Raw genomic sequence first — 21,479 nt, 5'->3', positions numbered from 1 at the left:
TACACTTACCGCTGGAAAAAAAGAGCATTAAAACAACAACGCATAGACTTTGCGATCGCTCGCTCACTCTATCTTGTCTGGGTTTATTTCCCCGTCTGCTGGACACGAGGCATTCACGCGACATGCTAATGCTACGATGCAGGAATACATGGCGGCAGGCCAGGGTGTTCTGTGGGGTACACGCCAACCCATTTTTTTTTACATCTTAAACTTTTTTTTTTAATGTGAGAGATCACCAGTTTTGCCACAGTTACCTTGTAAAAGTTATTTACTCATATGATTACTTGGTTTTAAAAGTAGCTAAATTAGATTACAAGTTACTTTATTCACTACTGTCAGTAGGCGCTAACAACACCGCTAAACATAAAAATGACAAGTGGTTTTGAGAGATCACCAGTTTTGCCACGGTTACCTTGAAAAAGTAACTAAGTTACTCAGTTGATTACTTGGTTTTAAAAATACCTAAGTTAGATTACAAGTAACTTTGCTACTGTCAGAAGACGTTAACACCGCTACACATAAAAATGACAAGTGGTTTTGCCAATACTTCCTTGGAAGTGCATTTTTAACAGTAATGTTTTAAGTATAAAAGATGTATTTCAACTACTTAAATTACTTGACTCAGAGACATTTTCAGCAGTAAAAAGTTCATATTTTGTCCAGAATGAATTTGAATACTTCATTATTTCTCCCGTACAATTAATGCCTTTAAGAACGAATTTTTCCACTTGCTGTCAAGTAAGGATGACATCACCTGTGCTGAGGAAGCAGGCAATGAAGTTATCAAATTAATTTTCATAGTAAGTGGTTAGTACAAAGTAATTGTACAAACAAAGCGTTGCACTTGACACTTGAGTGTCTTCTTCTCCTGCGAACGAGCGGCTTTGTTTTTCTTGTTTGTTTGTTTTTTTCCCGACTCGTCCTGTAATGAAGGCCTGCAGCGGGGCAGCAGAAGCGCTTGATGACAGGCTTTTTTTTTTTTTTTTTTTTTCCCTCTGGGGGCTTTCCTGCTCGGGTCGTCTTGCATCTGACACCGGCGCTGTCATTATATTTGTTTTTGTTGTGGAGACATGACGAAGATGAAGGATGAAGGATGGCGGTGGTGTCCTCGCTGACGCCAGAGAGAACTCGAATTGCATTTGACTGCTGTTGCATTCCATTGCATGACTTAACAGTATTACTTTTAACTAGACTGTAGACAAGTGCAATTTCTGCAGAAATTGCGTGGGAATGCTAATAGCTGAATGCTAATAGCTGAATGCTAATAGCTGAATGCTAATAGCTGAATGCTAATTGCTAAATGCTAATAGCTGAATGCTAATTGTTGAATGCTAATAGCTGAATGCTAATAGCTGAATGCTAATTGCTAAATGCTAATTGCTGAATGCTAATAGCTGAATGCTAATAGCTGAATGTGTGCCAGAGTCTATCTATTTACTAATGCAGTAGTGAAGTCATATTTACTGTAAATATTTATAAGAAAAACACATGCAGTCCATAAATGTAAAACAATGCAATGAAAACGAGTAAGTTATGCCAACCGAGCGTGTCTTACCGCATATTCTTCCGCCACTATGCAAACTGGTTTATTGCGCCCCGTTCATAACCTCAAATGTCGGGACCGTCGTAAACTGAGAACCCCGTGTTAAAGGCAAAGACTTCTTTGTCTCTTCGTCCATTGGTGAAAGTGGACCGTATTCCATTGCCGAGGTTTGCGGTCAAGCCCTTAAACTCTGGGGAATACATTACGTCTGGAACTTCAGAGGATACGGGAATAAGAGGAGGGGGGGTGGGTTGTTTTTTGGAGGGGAAGGGGGTTGGGAAACAGGGGATGGGGGGGGAGGCAGAAATGCGGTCAGCTGGCCTAGAAAACGGATGGTCTTTGTCGTCTTTGAGGGCTACCGTGAGCACCGTGGCACGTGGCAATGCGCAATAAAGACTCGTATCATATCATTATTTCACTCCAAGTGGATACATTCACTCGTTTAGCAGCTTGGATTTTAATCACGTGCGATGAAAGCCCAGAAAGTTTTGAAAGCGTCGATTTATAATAGCGTGGAATAGCATTTTACAGGCTGGCTTCTGCAGCATAGCTTAGCTTTTCTCACTGTGAAGGCCAAACATGATTTTACTAGCGGAATAAAGCCGCAAACGTTTGGCCAGGACGGTGCACATGTTGAAAGAAACTGTACCGAGTACAGGGAGAAAAAACACGGATAATGAAATGATGAAATGGCTATAGTTTGCCTGCGCTTGTCAGCTAATATTAGCTTAGCTGCTCGGTGTTGATCTTAGCTCAGTGTTCGCATCAACTGATGACATATGTGCATTGTCCCCAAAAAAGTATATAAAATAGCATAAATTACTGAGTATTTTATGGTTCTTGATACAATAAAGCTGTAATTCATTGAAAGTGAGGAAAGCTTGCTAGCAGCTAAAAGGCTAGCTAAACCAATTCTGTTTATTATTCTTTGGGATTTGTCCCTCTCAAAAGTTAATCAATTGCCCAAGAAGACAAACAAAAAACTGGGTATACAGAGAAAATAGTTGGATGACTTAAACGCTATATTTGCTTCCACTCACCAGCTAACATTAGCTTAGCTGCTTGGTATGTTTCTGGAATCAGAGGTAGTTGGATTTTATGTTTTGGATATGAAGAATTTTGCGGAAATTCAGTGAAAGTGAGCTAAATGCTAGCTAAGATCATCTGATTTTTTTATTCCTTATTCTTTGAAATTTGCCTTCCTCAACAGTAAATGTAAAAAAAAGACAGGCATTAGCAACTGAGTTTAGGGGAAAAAACCCTGTGTCCCCACTCTGTTGGCTAACATTAGCTTAGCTGCCTTTCTTACTCCTTAGCGCAACGCTAACATTAATTGATACATTAATTCAAAGAAGAATAGGGCTCTGTTTATTGCAAAATTAATAAATAGATACATTTTTAAGCATGTTTATGTTTAGGATTCAAGGATTTATGGTGTAATTCTGCTGATGTCTAGTGAAAGTAAGCAAGCTCGTTAGCAGCTAACTATTAGCTGACGTTGTTCGATTTATAGTCATTACTTTTTTAGTTTTTTCTCTCGGAAGTCAATAACTTGGACAAAAAGACAAACAAGAGAGTATATACTGTTACAGTGAGACTTTTTTTTTTTTGCTCTTCAGTTGCCTTGCGTCAGTAGCGTGCTAACAGGCTAATTATAAATGACCAAAGAACAAACACCTTTTTCCCCTAATGAGCATGTTTTGCATCCAATAGAATGCCTTAATTTTCAGTATACAAGCACCAAGAACTTCCAAAGTTCCAAAATTAAATGTTGTGAATACTTTTTAAAAATGCGCTGTAAATAATATCAAAGGGCAGAACGGAAGTGAATCGCCACCGTCCAAGTATCAGCGCCTCATCTTTGCATTGCAGTGCCTACAGGAACTGCACAGTGTGTTTCCACCTATCATTATAAACCCAACATTCTGTGTGGGAAATTTGCCGGGTGCTGGTTTCGGTTTTCTGAAGACGCTTTAAGAAACATGTCTGCGTTTATTTGCAGAGAGAGAAAAAAAAAAAAAAGATCCTGTGTCCGTATATGAAATGTGCTTCGGCCATTATCTCGTTATCTGCTAAAATCGGGTAAAGGTTTCCTGCGGAAATACGAGATTCTGACATTACATCCCTGGATAATCAGTGGCTGTGGACAAAAAGTATGTGTGCACTGTATATGTGTGAGTGGAAGACGACTCAGCAGGGACATGGAAGGCTGCAAGTGTGTTTGCCAGTGGAAAGACCTTCACAGACAGGCCAAGAAGAATGAATCACTTGAATTTCTCCCTCTCATTGACCCCATCTTTGCTCATCTTCTCATCTCTTGTCCCGTGCAAACCAAAGTGGTTCTAAATTCCGAGAATAAAAGAGGCTAAATTTAACACTCGCACGCTCTCTGTGTGGGTCCGATTCAACTTTTTGACATTCTAGTGGACGGGAACGACTTAACCACCATGATACCGTGGTTATTAGCGCTTAGCTCATCTTAAGTCACTACTGAGTCATTACATTATTATAAGTCGTTCACCGAAATGTAGAGAGAGACGTTAATCTGAAGGAGGCTTCACCCAAATTCAAATGCTTGGGTTGGGTGTCTGTCGATTTGTTGACAGAGAAATTAAAGGATTGGAAATGGAATTTGATAATTTTTTTTCTGAGGGGAAAAGAGAAGGCGTCAATTTGAGGGGAGGTCTTTATTTTCACAAATGTTGTGTATGGGCGACACAGAATTTTTACAAGGAGGAAGGCAATGGATAACCTTTGCTCCACTGGGATGCGGCAAATGAGGCATCTATTTGAGAGGAGGCATTTACAAGTCGATTTTTTTTTCTTACGGGAAAACGGAGGTGTTACTTTGAGTGGACAACTCAATATTTATTTGTACAACTGGACAGAATTGTTACAAGGAGAAAGGCAATCCATGACTACTGACCTGTTATTTAATTTACTAAAGCGATAAAAGGAGGCATCTGTTTGAGGCGAGGCCTTTGTTTTTACAAAGTCATGTGAATGGGTTGAACCTTCTGTCCATTGATTAATTGTTACGAAGAAAGGGAAAGCGTGACTACTTAACCTGTTATTTGATTTACTAAAGCAAATTTTTTTTTTTAAAGGCATCTATTCGAGAGGAGACCTTTAGGAGTTGTTATTTTCTGAAGGGAAGAAGGCGGTGTTAATTTGAGTGGACAACTCAATATTTATTTGTACAACTGGACAGAATTGTTACAAGGAGAAAGGCAATCCATGACTACTTACCTGTTATTTAATTTACTAAAGCGATAAAAGGAGGCATCTGTTTGAGGCGAGGCCTTTAGTTTTACAAAGTCATGCGAATGGATTGAACCTTCTGTCTATTAATTAGTTGGCAAAATTGTTACAAGAAGAAAGGGAAAGCGTGACTACTTAACCTGTTATTTGATTTACTAAAGCGATTTTTTTTTTTAAGGCATCTATTCGAGAGGAGACCTTTTAGGAGTTGTTACTTTCTGAAGGGAAGATGGGGGTGTTCATTTGAGTGGACAACTCAATATTTATTTGTACAACTGGACAGCATTGTTACAAGGACTGACTACTTACCTGTTACTTAATTTACTAAAATGATAAAAGGAGGCATCTATTTGAGGGAAGGTTTTTATTTTTACGAAGCCTTGTGAACGGGTGGCCCTGCTGTCTATTGAGTAGTCGGCAGAATTGTTACAAGGGGCAAAGGGGATGCATGACTGCCTACCCGCTGTTCCATTTCTGATGATTGAAAAAGGAGGCATCTACTTGAGCGGAGGCATGACGTTTTTCAGCTAAGGATTGGTCGCGCTCTTGCTTTTACCGTAACACTCGGGGGCCCCCTTTGTGAGATTATAACAAATCCCACAAAGATGCCTCTCAAGTACATTATAATTGAGTCAGGCATATAAAATCTCCCTCCCAGCCGTTACTCATTCTGAAACCTACACATGTCCACATATGCTCGTCCACATACAGTGTCCGCCCACGCTCAGGGTCACATGTGGCCGGTCAGCGTCACTTAAGTGGTCCGCATAAGTACACGTCTGACGGTAAAGAAAATGGCCACACCATGCCTCATCTCCTTCTCATCATTGTGATTTGGGAAGTTCAAAGGGTTTTCTTTTGCGGCGTATCGCCAGAGCTTGAACACATCAAACGCAGATGTTTGCTCTTATGTGAACTGCTGGACCTTTAGCAGCTCCACATGGAAGGAAACCCCAAGTGCTTTTATGCGCCCGTGTCAACAACTTTAGCGTGGCCAGACTAGCTTAGCTTTGTGACCGTGGTGTGAGGGCGGCTCTGACTAACACCTGGGACGCTTGTGTGTTGTTCTAGGACGCTGAATGTACATTTGGCCTGTTATAGTATTTCTAAATAAATAGACTACAGATGCATGATGTCCAGTTAGGGCAGGGTTCACCAATTCCGGTCCTCGAGGTCCGGAGTCCTGCAGGTTTTAGATGTTTACACCCACTAGCACACCTGATTCATCTAATCAAATGATCAGCATGCCTAAGAAGGATCCTGATCTTAAGTATCAGGTGTGTTGGTAGGCGGAAACATCTAAAACCTGCAGGACTCCAGACCTCGAGGACCGGAATTGGAACCCTGAGTTAGGGCAAGTGGGTCAAGTCGAATTCAGGACAACCGAGTACAGCTTGATTTAGAACAACGAGTACAGTCCAGGTTAGAACAACCGAGTAGAGTCCAGTTTAGGACAACAGAGTAGTGTCCAGTTTAAGACAATACAGTACAGTCCAGTTGAGGACAATTGGTCCAGTTTACAACAGAGTCTAGTCCAGTTTTAAAAAAAAACGGAGTCTAGATTATAAAAACAGATTACTGTCCTGTTTAGGACAACAGAGTCTAGTCCAGTTTATAAGAGCAGAGTCCAATTTGTAAAAAAACTGATTATGGTCCTGTTTAGAACAAGTGGTCCATTCCAGTTTAGGACTACAGAGTTTAGAAGCTGAAGTGCATAGTACACTTTACGACAAATGGATACTCTGGACAAGAGTTCAGTAGAATTTAGGAATGGTGGGTCCAGTTTAGGGCAACAAAGTCCAGTTTATAAGAGCAGAGTCCTGTTTGTAAAAAAACATATTATGGTCCTGTTTAGGACAAGCGGTCCATTCCAGTTTAGGACTACAGAGTTTAGAAGCTGAAGTGCATAGTACACTTTACGACAAATGGATACTCTGGACAAGAGTTCAGTAGAATTTAGGAGTGGTGGGTCCAGTTTAGGGCAACCGAGTCCAGTCCAGTTGTTGACAAGCGTGTCCAGTTCAGTTTAGAACAACAGAGTATGGTCCAGTGCAAGACAAGTGAGTCTAGTCCAGTTTAAGACAACAGAATACAGTCCAGATTAGCACAAGTGGGTCCAGTTTAAAGCAAAAGACTCCAGTCCACTTTAGAGTTGTTCAATTCAGGACAAAATAGTCTACTGCATCACTATAACGCAAGTCTACTGAGACGTTTGCCCATTGTGCCACATAAACAAAGATTTTGCATTTGCGGCTGGCTTCCATTAAACAGGAGTTAGTATCGTTGCTTTTTAACGGTGCCTTGAGGCAACCTCACCAAAAAAAAAACAAAAAAAAAAACGTTTAACACAGATGCTCTTCTTTTCCATGGCAGCTGCGTACCTGCAGAGGCGGGAGTAGGTCACATATGTGCAAGTCATAAGTAGGTCTCCAGTCTGAACCGTCAAGTTTCTAGCAAGTCCCAAGATACTGTAGCGAATATCAGTTATCCTCACTAACTTTCAAGCAAGTCAAATCAAGTCATCACTTGGATTAAGTCATGTGTCAAATATGTCCAGTCGGACAATAAAATACAGTCCAAAGTGTGTCTAGTCCAGTTTTGGACAACACATTGACAACAGAGTCAATGTCTGGTTTAGGACAAATGAATTCAACCAAGTTTAGGAAAAAAATAATCGTATTCGGTTTAGAACAATAGAGTGTAGTTCAGTGTAGGACACCAGAGTCCAGTTTGGTGTAGGACAAGGGCGGGCAAACTCTGTCCTCGAGGGCCAGAGTCTTGCAGGTTTTGGAGGTTTCCCTCTTCCAACACAAGCTGATTCTAATCAACAGGGTCGTTATCAGGGTTATTCAGAGCTTGCTGATGAGCTGATCATATATCAGTGTTGGAGAAGGAAAACATCTAAAACCTGCAGGACTCCGACCCCGGAGGACCGAGTTTGTCCACCCCTGGTTTAGGACATCAGAGTCCAATCCAGTTCTGCACATCAAAGCCTAGTCAAAGAGAGTCCAGTCCCGTTTAGCGCATTTGAGTCTAGACCAGTTGACATCAAACAGAGTCCAAGACCAGTTTAGGACAACTGAGTCTAATCAAGTTTAGGAAAACATAACCATGTCCATCGAGTCTGGTCCAGTGTTGGAAAACAGAGTGCAGTTCGGTTTAGGACATCTGGGTCTAGTCCAGTTTAGCACAGCAGAGCGTAGTCCAGTTTTGAACAACAGAATGAGTTTAGGACAAGAGACTTCAGTTCCATGTAGGTCACGTGAATCTTTTCTAGTTTACATAAAGAGTCCATTCTAGTTTAGGACAACAGAGTGCAGCCCCGTTTATAAGTGATTCCAATCCGGTTTAGTACAACAGATTTCAATCAAATTTAGGACAACATAGTCCTGTCCAGTTAAGACTTAACTGGACTCAATTGTCTTAACTGTTAAGACAATTGAGTCCATTCCAGTTTAGGACAACTGAGTTTAGTCCAGTTTAAGACAAATTAAATCAAATGACACATTATCTTTAAAATGTAGAAATATAAACAGGAATTACAGTTCACATACAAGTCGAGTTATTTTGATAAATTTTTGCCAATTTAGTCCCAAGTCAAGTCATGTGACTGGAGTCCACCATTTCCGCTTATCTGTCCATCCGTCTCATTCATTCCACGTCTCCTTTTCACGGTGGGAAAATGTGTCCAGTGCGTCAAACGCGAGTAAGTTCCTCTGTTATTTACGTTCCACTTCTTCCCGCTGCCGAGAAAAAAATCAAAAATACGTTAATTCCGACACTGCCAGATGTCCTCTATCGTGTGACTCACCGCCGTGCATCGTCCTTATACAGACTCTGGTTAGACAGCTTTGTTTGTTTTTTTTTTTTCATTTGCGGACTTGACTCACATGTGTCACATTCTCTTCCTGTAATTTGTGCTGTCCGTTGTTCCTATCTTGCGCTTTTCTTGCAATCCCCTGCTTGTGTCTTTGGGTGAAAGGCGCGCGCATCCTGGCTTGAAGATCTGCAGTGAGTCACGGCACGGCTCTCTCCTCTGTTTACCACAACTTGTGGCACTTGGCTGACTGGCCGCCGCGATACTGTCCAAAGGCGCTTCTCACCTGAGTGCCGTAAGTTGCCGATAAACTGATGCATTTGGCACATTTTCACCTTCTTTTTTTTTTTTTTTTTTTTCATCTTTATTGGGACCGTTTGTGGGCTTACATCCCAAATGATGATGTAACTTTGCATTGCTTTGTAGGGGTGGAAATCTTTGTCTCACGATTCGATTCCGATTCTTGGGTCTGCGATTGGATTTTGAATCGATTTTTGATTGAGAATGATTTCTGCTTCAATTTATACGTAGATGTGCAAAGAATCGTCATGATCTACTCCAGTCTGACTCGCTAATGCTAATTAGCGCGCTATTTGCGGCACTTTTATCACTCAAAAGGACGGCTGTTCATACAAAGCGCTTCAGGAATGTATACAGAGAAACATCTTAACATTGTATATGCTCTTAAAAAACAAGTTTTATTGCAATAACTTGATGGTGACTTTTTTCTTTCTGCTCTCTAATGTGGCTAAAACTTAACGGTGTATCAGAACGCCCGGAACCACACTGCCCATAAGTGGCCAAATCGGGTACAACATGAACAGCGCTCCCAATAAAGACACACACAAACGAGGGCAAGACAGCATAAAATAATTTAATTAAAATACATTTTTGGACATTTAAAATCGATTCTGAATAGTACTACATGAGAATCGCGATTTTTTTTTGGGGGGGGGGGGGGGCACACCCCTATTGCTTTTATTCTTCAATGCCATGCAAATATAAACATTTTGAGTTTCAGTTATTCTGTGACCGATTTCTCTCCCATTTCTTTATATATTTAAAAAAATATATATTAGTATTTCAAACACTTTTGCCTCCCAAATGGTTTAGAATTGTCAGTACCTTTATTGCCGTAGAGACTTCTACTACACATGTCAGGCATCTGTTTGTGTTTGCACATGTCAAATGCCATCAGGGCTGCCTGCTTTACACACGCACACACGCACGGTGTGTTTGCGTGTACAGGTATCACGTTTGCTTTTCACACCGCAGCGTTGACCAGACCAACGCCACAATGTCCCGGCGGAGGCGGCGGTCTCTCAGCTCGGATCCACATCGCGGTGTAAGAACTAGATATTGTACAACACTAACTGAGGTTGTGGAAATTGTCTGTATTGGCTGCTTCAAATCAAAATGGCTGACTTCCTGTTCAATTTCCATCATGGGTGCTTGGGACTTTTTTGTGCATCCTGGTGATCAGTGAAACTGGTGGTGGGGGGGGGGGGTGATTTATTATTAGCTTACAGAATTGTCTTGGCAAATCAACAAAATGATCGCCAAACTTTAACAGCATGCTCCGCCCACTGTAAAGAGGCAAAGGCAAAAAAATATATATATTTGTCTAGGATACCTGCTTCTGATTCGGATCATCTGAGGAAATTCACTCAAAATGGCCGCTTGGAGCCAAAATAGCTAACTTCCTGTTTAATTTCGTTCATGGGTCCTTTTGTGTTTTTCATGGGTTTTGCTACAATAGACATTTCCACCGAGTTTTGTGTCACTTGGTAAAACGACCAACCATTCGCTAGCTCAGCCCAAAGGCACTGTGATGTCATTTTCAGTCGACAGCAAGTGGCAAAATGGCCGCCGGTGGATTTTGCTGCCCAAAGGGGAAGTAAACCCACCAAAAAATGTTTTGGACAATATGTTCTATGCAGCCCCACTAGTCTAAATATGATTAATATTGCGTTATTGGAATATGAGTTAAGCCGCAAAATCCAGCCATTTTTATCCATGTTAGGGGACGACCATTTTGCCACTTGCTGTCTCGACTGAAGATGACATCAATGTTGCTCAGGTGTCAGGTAACAACCAATCAGAAATCAGGTGCGCTCCGATTGGTTGTTGTCATCCTCAGTCGACAGCAAGTGGCAAAATGGCCGCCCCCGGAGATGGATTAAAAACAGACGGATTTTGCTTCATAACTCATATTCCAAAAATGTTATATTAATCACAATGTCATGTTTAGACAAGTGAAGTCACATATAACATATTATTGCCAAGAACATTTTTGACTTGATTTCTCCTTTAAGTACTGAACTGTACGTAAATGCAGAGTAAACCATTAATCAAATTCTAATTAACGAATTTGATCGATTTGTTTTTGTTGTGTCTCCACTTCCTCTGCGAGACTAAACACCAAAGCACCTATTATTATTTCTTTATGCAAGAAGTGAGCGCGTTGCTAAAGTGGCAGCAGCGTGATGCGGTTTTGACTGCAGCCTTCCCAGCAGCATGAGACGATTTCACCAAGCGTGGAAGGATAAATATAACCTTTCTCTGTGTGTCTGCTTCTACAGCGCGAGCCGCCGCGCTCCTTGGTTTGTAACTAAGTTAGCCACACTGTCATTATTTACCTACACGAGCTTTTTTTTTTTTTTTTTTTTTTTTTTTTCAGTTTCCAGCCATCTGTTTCCACGCACGTGTAGTAGCAATGCAGAAATGCGTTGTCAGCTCGACGGCTAACGTTTTAGCTTTGCTCGCTAGTTGCGGGGATGCTGTGGGAAAGGGGGGGAGGTATTGTTGTCGTGTGGGATGTGCGCAGTGGAGTTTTTTTTCCCCACGTGAAATGTCGTAATGACAAAATGAGACACTTGTAACTGTATCGTACATGATTGATTGGGGTCGTCATAGAATAGAATCCAACTTTATAGGAATTGTATAACAACAAAAGAAAATGACAAAAGAGTAACAATTAAAGCAAAAATACAGACTGTTATACAAATCTAAAAATGTAAACAGAATTTTTTTCTCTCCAAAAATACCATATCGTCTTTTCTTATATTGCTGCTTCGTGGGAGGCATTTTTCTTTTCTTTTCTTTTTTTTTCATAATTGCATTAAACTATATTCTGTCTTTTCTTATTTCTAAGTAATATATATTCAAATGTAAAATGTGCACATATGATGACATGATTTGCTCAAAAATCTAACAACGTTAAGCAATATTAAATCCTAGAATATGCATTATATGATTATTAAATTAACTAAAAAATTCTTATAAATAATATGTTACAATGTAATATAGAAGACGTATTTTCAACCGGTTAGTTGTTCAACTGCAATGTGTACTAGGTCTCTAATAAAGGAAAGGCATTTATTTGGTGGCCGTTTAAATTTTTTTTTTTATTTATAATAAAGTAATAAAAAACATTATATGCGGTGTACTCAAATGCCAGGTAAACACTATTTATTAATATGCATATAATACTTTATTTTTTTCATATTTCATATATTAGGGGTGTCAGATGATTAAAATTTTTGATTGTAATTAATCGCACGACTAACTGACGATTAATCACAAATTTTATATTTGTTCTAAATGTACAATAAAATATTTTTTATGCTCTTGTTAACATGAAACTGGGGAGGGGGGAATGTTAAACTGAAATATAGAAATATGACAGCATCTTTTAGTCATTGATAAAGTAATTTCCTAATAATTCACAAAATTGAGTTAAAATTAAAAAGATGTACTGTACTGTAAAAAACTAGTGTGATATTGATTTGTGTTTAGGTCATTTTTTTGCCACTAGATGGCATAATTGCAATTGGAAGATGTTGGTGCCAGATCAGTGTATTTTTGTTTTGTTACCCAATCTTTGACATGAAGTAACTTGTGGCATTCTGCACATTTTTACAATTGTAAAATACAACTTGACCCCATTCTCCACAAATATATGCATTATTATTACATTTATTACTGCTAAATTAAAAAAAAAAGTCTGTGTTGCGACTGGCATTCCACCAGCATACATAAATTTTCCTCAATAAAGCGTATTTACTTCCATTTTCTTCCGTCTGCAGAACAAGCTTCCCGTGCTACTACTGGGCCGCTCGTCGGACCTGAGGCCGGGTGAGTTTGTGGTTGCCATCGGCAGCCCGTTCTCCCTGCAGAACACCGTCACCACGGGAATCGTCAGCACCACCCAGAGGGGCGGCCGGGAGCTTGGGCTGAGCAACTCCGACATGGACTACATCCAGACGGACGCCATCATCAACGTACGTCGACTTTTGGATTATCAACATGCAGTGTACATATAGTGTTACCCCGAAAATATTTACGTGTTTTTTTTCTTGACAGTATGGCAACTCTGGTGGACCTCTGGTCAATTTGGTAAGAGATTTTTTTTTTGAGACTTCAAATTGCATTGTTCGAATACACCCGGGTCAAACTAACCCAGGATTATTAGTGCATTTCCTGCAAAACAAACATAACAGGCGACTTGATGACACTTTCAGGACGGCGAGGTGGTCGGAATCAACACGTTAAAGGTGACCGCCGGCATTTCCTTCGCCATTCCCTCCGACAAGATCCAACAGTTCCTGGCCGAATCGTACGACAGACAGGCGAGAGGTGAGCTGAGCTGATGACTGAATTTCGACCGTACCTAACTTCGGCCATCTTGAAAATGGTGGCTCTTCCCCCAGACTAGTTCCAAATCATGAGCGGTGAAATTCTGCGTGGGAGGCGGTCTTATGTAAATTTGTGACCTCTCAATTACCTCACAGAAATAATTTCAGAAATAAGCAGCTAGCAAAAAGTTAGCTATTATATGGATGAGTGCTAGTTAGCTTAGCTTATTTAGATTAGATCACCCAACTATTTCTATACAAGCTGTTAAAAAGTATATTTTCATCATACGTGAGCAAATACAGCGAGTTTGGCGAATCTCGTGCTGTTGGAAAATGTTGTCACTTGCATCGAGCTAAGAAAAACAACACAAGGAGATTAGCGTGGAACTGTCCAAGGCGTTTATTAAAACCCGGAAGGAAAGTGGTTAACCAGCATCTTCCAGGGTTGAAATATAGTCGAGGGGGGAAAAAAAAAGATGTGTTAAATTATTTCCACAAGCGTGTTATGAAGAGAACTCGCGGGATTTAACGTTTCACAGCTGTGTTGTTTTTAGGAAACCGCTTGTCATCAGTGAGGCTAATTGGAAAGGGGGAAGGTGGCAGTTAAATGCTGATGATTGTGTTTGCCGCTGTTCTAAGGCGACGTCTGCATCAGGTTTAAGAAGACAGGCGGAGAATTGTCCAAGCGATGCCAACCATCACGTTGAGTGCCAACTGTGTGAATGATCCTTCAGGGGGTGTTTTTTTTTTACGATCTGGACCGCTTTCAAATGGTCCAATCGGGCTCGTTATATTATGCCAAGCCCAAAGAAAGGAGATGAGCTGAATTCCTGAATGTACTGAATGATGAGCTTTTTCCAGTATGCCGGGATACCCGATGAGAATCTCTGAAAATTAATTTTCACAGTGGACCGATTCTTTGCTTATCGATAAGAATGCTTGTCTAGAAGAAATCAATGAAGAGTAAAAAAACCTCGGGAGTTTTGACCTGAAGAGGTCGCTTAAAGCAATGGTAGTTGTTACAAAAACAGCCAGCAGGTGGCAGCAAAGTTTAAATTAAAAATAAATTGGTCTCCATCCTGCCTTTTCATTCTATAAAGCGTCCCATTAACCACCAACAAATCCTCACATTCGACTATAGCTTTGTGTATTTCTCGTAAATTTCAGATTTTTTTTTGGGGGGGGGGGGGGGTAGCATATCTGCCACTTTATAAAGTGGCAAATTTGTGAGTTTTTTTTTCTCGGAATATTGCCCCCGCCCTCTAAAACAAAATATATTTATATGTGGCCCTCATACGCCGTCGTAGGTGTGATACACACCGTGTCACCGAACAAAACATTTGATCACACTTAACTCTTTGACTGCCAAAAACGTTAAATAACGTTTAGTAAAATCCTACGGAGGAGCGCCAAAGACGTTAAAAGACGTTCACCATGTTTTTTGTTTTTTTTTGGGGGGTGGAGGAAAGCCTTGGCCAGCTGCGCTGAAAGTATCAAGCAGATCTAGTTAGTATAATGCCTATTTTTGGCCCCTAGATGGCAGCGATGACTCTCTTTGGACAAGATTGGGTAGGCGTCAGTAGAAGACGTGAGGCGGAGCTAGAGTGTTGAGGGGACAATGGCTGAGAAAGCGAAAATGGCGACCGGTTGCAAGCAGCTCACGCTTGATCGTTTTTTTTTTCAAAGAAGAGAAGCATCGACCAGTGCTAAAGAGCACATTGATGACGACGATGATGGTGACTCCGAGGTTGACGCCGAAGTTGGAAGCGTGTCTAATTCACTAGAGTGCATGAAATAATATCGTTTCACAAAAAGCTTGATTTCTCCGTATTTTGTTTCAAAACAGAGCATTTGGGTGAAACTAACCATTTTCTATTGTTGATTACTGAAAAATGGAATAAGGTAGAAACAAACTTTTTTTTTTTCTGATGAAAGATGAGAGTCCAATCTTTTTTGGTAGTACGTGTGTTTCCATAGTCCAAACACAAAATTTTCTGTGGACCTTGGAAGATCAGTCAAAATGCTTAAATCGGCTGGCACCGGCGACATCCCTTTTCTGAAAACGTCTGGCAGTCAAAGAGTTAAAATAGGACGACTGACTGATTACAAGTTTAAAGACACCTGTGATGCTAATTAAAGGACAGAATGTTTTATTGAGATGCCATCATTTTTTTCCAGACCTGTTTCATGAGTTTGTTTTTAAAAAAAAAAAATAATGACATTGAACCACAATATAGCAGACGAATGACGTTGTCGTCTTCACGTCCCTCTGCAGGCACGGCAGCCGCCAAAAAGAAGTACATCGGCGTGAGGATGATGACTCTCACTCCAGCGTACGATTGCGCACGCCTAAACATCATAATACGCTTCCTGCGTGATTGATGACTCCACTTTCTTTTTACATCTGTTTTTTTTTTTTTTTTTTTTCATGTGCACGTCCATTTCTACAGACTGGCCAAAGAGCTGAAAAGCCGACATCGAGACTTCCCTGACATCACCTCTGGCGCTTACGTCATGGAAGTCATTGCGAAGACGCCAGCTGCAGTGTAAGTGATAGTTTTCACACATGCCTCCTGAAGGATAAACACATTTTGGGGTAAAGAATTCACCGAGCACTCAGTGAAGTACTTATACATTCAAAGTGAAGTCTGTAGACAGTTATTGGGGTACTTTAAATTGCAGTACAGTCAAATGAAACGGCAGGTATTCTGTTTTTCTGCATTTGCTAGCAGGCCACTTCCGGCTTAGACTGAACCGTACCATCTTTGATCATGAGTAAAGGGGAAAGTTCAATTGTGGCTTCGAATGACTGACAAAAGTTGCCATTTTGAAGCTTCAGCCATGGCTGGATCAATAGAAGTCATTGCGAAGACGCCAGCTAGATACAATAGATAGATGATTGTTGGATAGAAAAATGGATGATGGATGGATGTGTGATGACTTGGTGATGATGACTAAATTGCTGAATGACAGAAAAAATAATAGATGATGGATGGATGGATGGTAAATGATATTTGGTTGGATGGATGGATGGTAAATTGATGATGGATGACTAGATTGATGATATCCGGTTGGATGGATGATGGATGGATGGTAAATTGATTATTGATGATATTTGGTTAGATAAATGGATGGATGGATGGATAGATGGTAAATTGATTATTGATGCTATTCAGATGGATGGATGGATGATGGTAAATTGATGATGGATGACTAGATTGATTATATCCGGTTGGATGGATGGATGGATGGTAAATTGATTATTGATGATATTTGGTTAGATAAATGGATGGATGGATAGATGGTAAATTGATTATTGATGATATTCAGTTGGATGGATGGATGGATGATGGTAAATTGATGATGGATGACTAGATTGATGATATCCGGTTGGATGGATGGATGGATGGTAAATTGATTATTGATGATATTCGGTTGGATGGATGGATGATGGTAAATTGATGATGGATGACTAGATTGATGATATCCGGTTGGATGGATGGATGGATGGTAAATTGATTATTGATGATATTCGGTTGGATGGATGGATGATGGTAAATTGATGATGGATGACTAGATTGATTATATCCAGTTGGATGGATGGATGGTAAATTGATTATTGATGATATTCAGTTGGATGGATGATGGTAAATTGTGATGGATGACTAGATTGATGATATCCGGTTGGATGGATGGATGGATGGATGGATGGATGGTAAATTGATTATTGATGATATTCGGTTGGATGGATGGATGATGGTAAATTGATGATGGATGACTAGATTGATTATATCCGGTTGGATAGATGGTAAATTGATTATTGATGATATTTGGTTGGATGGATGGATGGATGATGGTAAATTGATGATGGATGACTAGATTGATGATATCCGGTTGGATAGACGGTAAATTGATTATTGATGATATTCGGTTGGATGGATGGATGATGGTAAATTGATGATGGATGACTAGATTGATGATATCCGGTTGGATGGATGGTAAATTTATTATTGATGATATTCAGTTGGATGGATGGATGATGGTAAATTGATGATGGATGACTAGATTGAAGATATCCGGTTGGATGGATGGATGGTAAATAGAATATTGATGATATTCGGTATATAGACGACTGTATGTACTTTGTAGATGTTAAGGCTTCTTATTCTTGGTCCCTGTATAAAAGAGGCTACGTTGAGCCATTGCTGATTGGCCAGATCATGTGACTTACCCAAGTCACCAAATACGGTTCCCTGCTCGACTCCCGCCAACAACAAACCACGGGTGTGCCCCCTCCCCCCTCCCCCCTTGGCATGACAGCCCCCGCCATTCCAGATGAGGAGCTGCGGGGAGGGGGTTTGCGAAACGCTGAGATCAGCCGATTCCTCCAAACCTCATGCAGAAGGGGTTCCTCTCCACTTTGCGGTTTTGCCGTCTCTGCCCGAGCAGGCCTCGTTAGTGTCTAATACGCACAATCACATATCTGTGGTGCACTTCGATGCTTTCAAAGGGGAGTGCGTGGGCTCACTATAGAAAACCTTCTATTAGCCTGATGGGCTACAGAGCAGGGCTGTAATAGCCTTGGGGGTGGCCTCTGGCACCACCAGTGAAGTCTCAGAATAACACATAATAATATATAACATAACGAAATGTAGAACTGCTCTAATATGGACGCGGGAGTTCAAAACAACCACGAGACCAAGATGACATCTCTCCACCTTCTGCGCACTTGACCCTCAGAATAGAATAGAGTGAGTGTACAATGAAATTATTATTATTATTTGCTTCAAAATTAAATGTAATCAAATTGATTTTTAAAAAGGAATAAAATAGATATAATTTCTAAAAAAGAAATATAGATAAAATTAAAAAAAACACAATAAACACTCAAACTAATTATTTACTATTAATTAAAGCATTCAAAATCAAACTATAGAGTACATTAAAATTAAATTTCCACCCGTTATTGCCAATTAATTTCTATTAAATCCTATGCAAAATAATCAAAATGCGGATTAAAAAATAAAATAACATTAGTAAAATGAATCAAACTGATACAATTAAAAATTGTTCAGAAATAACCTAAATAATGATTTTTAAAAACTCATTTATTTCCCAAAAAACGTATGAAAACGTTCTATTTTTAATATTGCCGCGGTCCCAAAAACATATTTATATGTTTTTAATGTCTTTTTTTATGCTAGAGCATACAGAAGGCTTTGATGCGGCCTCTGACCTGAAGAGGTCGCTTAAAGAAATGGTAGTTATTACAAAAGACGGCCAGCAGGTGGCAGCAGAGTATAAGAGATCAACCAGGGCCATGTTGCAAAAAGCTCGTTTATCCACAGTTTGAACCAGATTTGTGAATAATGATGAAACTTGGCTAAATTTTGAGGCTAATTGCTGCAAAACCAAAACAGAAATATACTTTTTTCCCTGATGAAAGAAGCGACTCTAATCTTTCTTGTGGTAGGTTCCATGTTTTTATAGCAATAGAACACAATATTCTGTGGGTCTTGCAAAATCAGTCAAATCCAGTGAAACATCCAGGAGCGAAGGGGGTTGCTTCAGTGACAATGGCTGCGAGTGAACGAGTTAACACCTGCAAACATAGACCAAGAAGACGGTCAGAATTGCTCAGTAAGCTGCAGTAATACTTATCGTTATATATTAGTATTACTATACGAAAGTAAAATATGCCTTGCGAGTCATAGTATCTGTTTACACGTGTTGCTGCCCTGTTTGTGATGCTAGTTTAGCTAGCTAGTCTATGACGTTTTACACTGTGTGCTAGCATGAAGCTAACAGACTTCTTTTACGTTCTACATGGAGAACAGATGAGCGTAACGAAGGGCAGCTCCCATAGTGTTAATGAATGCTTGCGAGTGAGGCTGCGGTGGTCCGTGTTTTACAAGGGACCCTCAATTAAGCATCTGCGATGGCATTCGCCTTTTAACACGCTAACTGCGTCCATATGCGCCACTCCAGATTGACTTTTTTTGTTTCATGTGCGCGTGCGTTTGATTGTTCCCGTGATGGCTTGATGGCGAACGCGCTGAGAGCTGGCGTTACTTAACTCCCCCCACGCGTGTTGCAGGGGCGGCCTCAAAGAGCACGACGTGATCATCTCCATCAACGGCAAGAGGATCTCCACGGCCAACGACGTCAGCGCCGCCGTCAAGAAGGACAAAAGTCTGAAGTTGGTGGTGCGCCGCGGCAACGAGGACGCCATCCTCACCGTCGTTCCCGTGGAGATCGACCCATGACCTCCGCAACTGCAGTCGGGTTTTTACTCGTCACCGGTGGACTACCTGGTGGTAGTGTGTGTGCGTGGGGGGTTTCTATGGACACGCCATTCTCCCGTGGGTTGCCAGATTCTGGAACATTCTGGCGATATGGCTTGAAAATGAGCGACTGTACGGATTGCTGTAAAAAGCCATGCTGTACTTCCTGTGTGTGTGCGTGTGTGAGTGTGTGCGCGCGCGGGCATGTGTGTTGTGTGTGTGTGTGTTTTTTTCATGTTTCTACTCTTTTTGGGTCACCACCAAGAAACAAGAAGCTATTGTTGTCGGTCTTTTTTTTGTAATATTATTGCTCAGTCAGGCCTTCCTCTGCACTTTTGTAGCTATTTAGAGACTGAGCACATCTAATGTGTATAATTATTGTGTTCTAACCTCTTTTTTTTATTGGGAAAAAAAGTACTGTAGAATATTTTGTTGATTACGTGACTTGATGGAAATAAATAAAACGCCTTTGTTTTGTTTTTAAACGCTTTGCTTTCATTTGCATTCACAGATTGTCATAAATCTTGCAAAATAAACCTCTAGGTTTTTTTTTATTCCAAATTTGTAAATTTATTCATTATTATGGTAAAATAAACAATATAAATATTTTTTTAAATATATTGAAAAATACAAAATACCTGAAATGATGTAAATATAATAAAATAACTGCAGAAATAAATGCATAAAAACTACTCAAAACAACCCGATAATTGTTAGAATTAAAATAAAATAAGCACAAATAAGATTTAAATTAAGTTTTTAAAAGGCTACCCAGAACAATTTAAACAACTATTACAATAAAATAAATGCAAATAGACCAACCTAAATTGGAACAACCTAAAAAGAAAATAAGATAAAGAAAATACCCAGAGCAACTTAAATAATAACTACAATTAAATTTTATTTAATTTCCATTATTAATATGAAAAAAATAAATCCACGCTAAATAATGTTTTAAATAAAATAATTTCTATTTTTATTCATTTTAATTTATTACAGTTGAACACAGGAGGAACAATTCACACTAGTTTCATAATATCAACAGAAAAAATGAGAGAAAAAGAGGGAAAAACTATTATTTTTGCCTGAAAGGGAGTGGGGACAAGAAAACTTATTTAATACCACCTCAATCTCTAATCTATAAAACAGAAATATACAGTACTTTCTGCAAGTTACAATATTGCTATCTTAACAATTTAAGCAATTTTATCATAATTTGCCGTATAAACAATATCATGGCATAGAATTAACTGAATTGTTAAGTGAATATAATACATATCAACTATAGTTATAGACAATTCCAACAGCAGTACCAGCAATTACACACTTGCACCAAGTATTTATGTTTTGCTTGTGCACAATAGGGGACACTGTCTTCGTAGCATGAACGGAACTTTCTGGCCTTCGTATGAACCCACAAAATGTTAACATTTTTAATTTGCATTTGATCATTTAAGTGATATTCAATGATAAACGTTTTGCTTTTTGCCTGTGTTTGCTTTCATTTCACCCCCCCCCCCCCCCATGCACATGCACAAGCAGTTTAAATTCAACTTTACAGTCTCGCTAGTCGCCTTGGTGTGCATTTTGGGCGAGGGGCTTTTCAACAAAAGGGCCAAACAAAAGCTGCGTCCACCCAACTCCACATTTTTCGCTGACCACACACATTTGGATGGCCTTCCCATCACCGCTACGGACTGTATTCCTTTCCCTCCACATGGAAAAATACTTTATAGATGTTTGACGCAGCCCACAGGCATGTGTTATAATCTGAAGTATTTAAGATATTTGTGGTTCCAAAGAGTCAAAGGTAACATTTTGGTGGAAAAGGCACAGCAGGAAGATTATTAATTGATTTTGCTGCTATTGCATGGTTTGAAACGATAACTGCAAGCAAAAGTAAACAACAACAACAGTAATATAAAAATGTATTTTGA

General features: G+C 39.9%; 1 protein-coding gene across 1 annotated transcript in view; it reads left to right on the top strand.

Annotated features, from left to right (window-relative positions):
- The window catches only part of LOC144061082 (serine protease HTRA1A-like), a 33,308-nt gene extending 13,281 nt beyond the window's left edge, over positions 1-20,027 (top strand). The window contains exons 5-10 of the mRNA XM_077581150.1: positions 12,710-12,904; positions 12,987-13,019; positions 13,145-13,259; positions 15,534-15,591; positions 15,709-15,804; positions 19,356-20,027. Coding sequence (XP_077437276.1) covers positions 12,710-12,904; positions 12,987-13,019; positions 13,145-13,259; positions 15,534-15,591; positions 15,709-15,804; positions 19,356-19,524 — 666 coding nt within the window. The 3' untranslated portion in view covers positions 19,525-20,027. The remainder of the gene's footprint in view (positions 1-12,709; positions 12,905-12,986; positions 13,020-13,144; positions 13,260-15,533; positions 15,592-15,708; positions 15,805-19,355) is intronic.
- Positions 20,028-21,479: the final 1,452 nt, after the last annotated feature.

The sequence above is a fragment of the Vanacampus margaritifer genome, chromosome 12, assembly GCF_051991255.1.
Source record: "Vanacampus margaritifer isolate UIUO_Vmar chromosome 12, RoL_Vmar_1.0, whole genome shotgun sequence".
NCBI lineage: Eukaryota > Metazoa > Chordata > Actinopteri > Syngnathiformes > Syngnathidae > Vanacampus > Vanacampus margaritifer.
The sequence above is the reverse complement of the archived record's forward strand: the minus strand, read 5'-3'. Positions and strand labels throughout refer to the sequence as shown.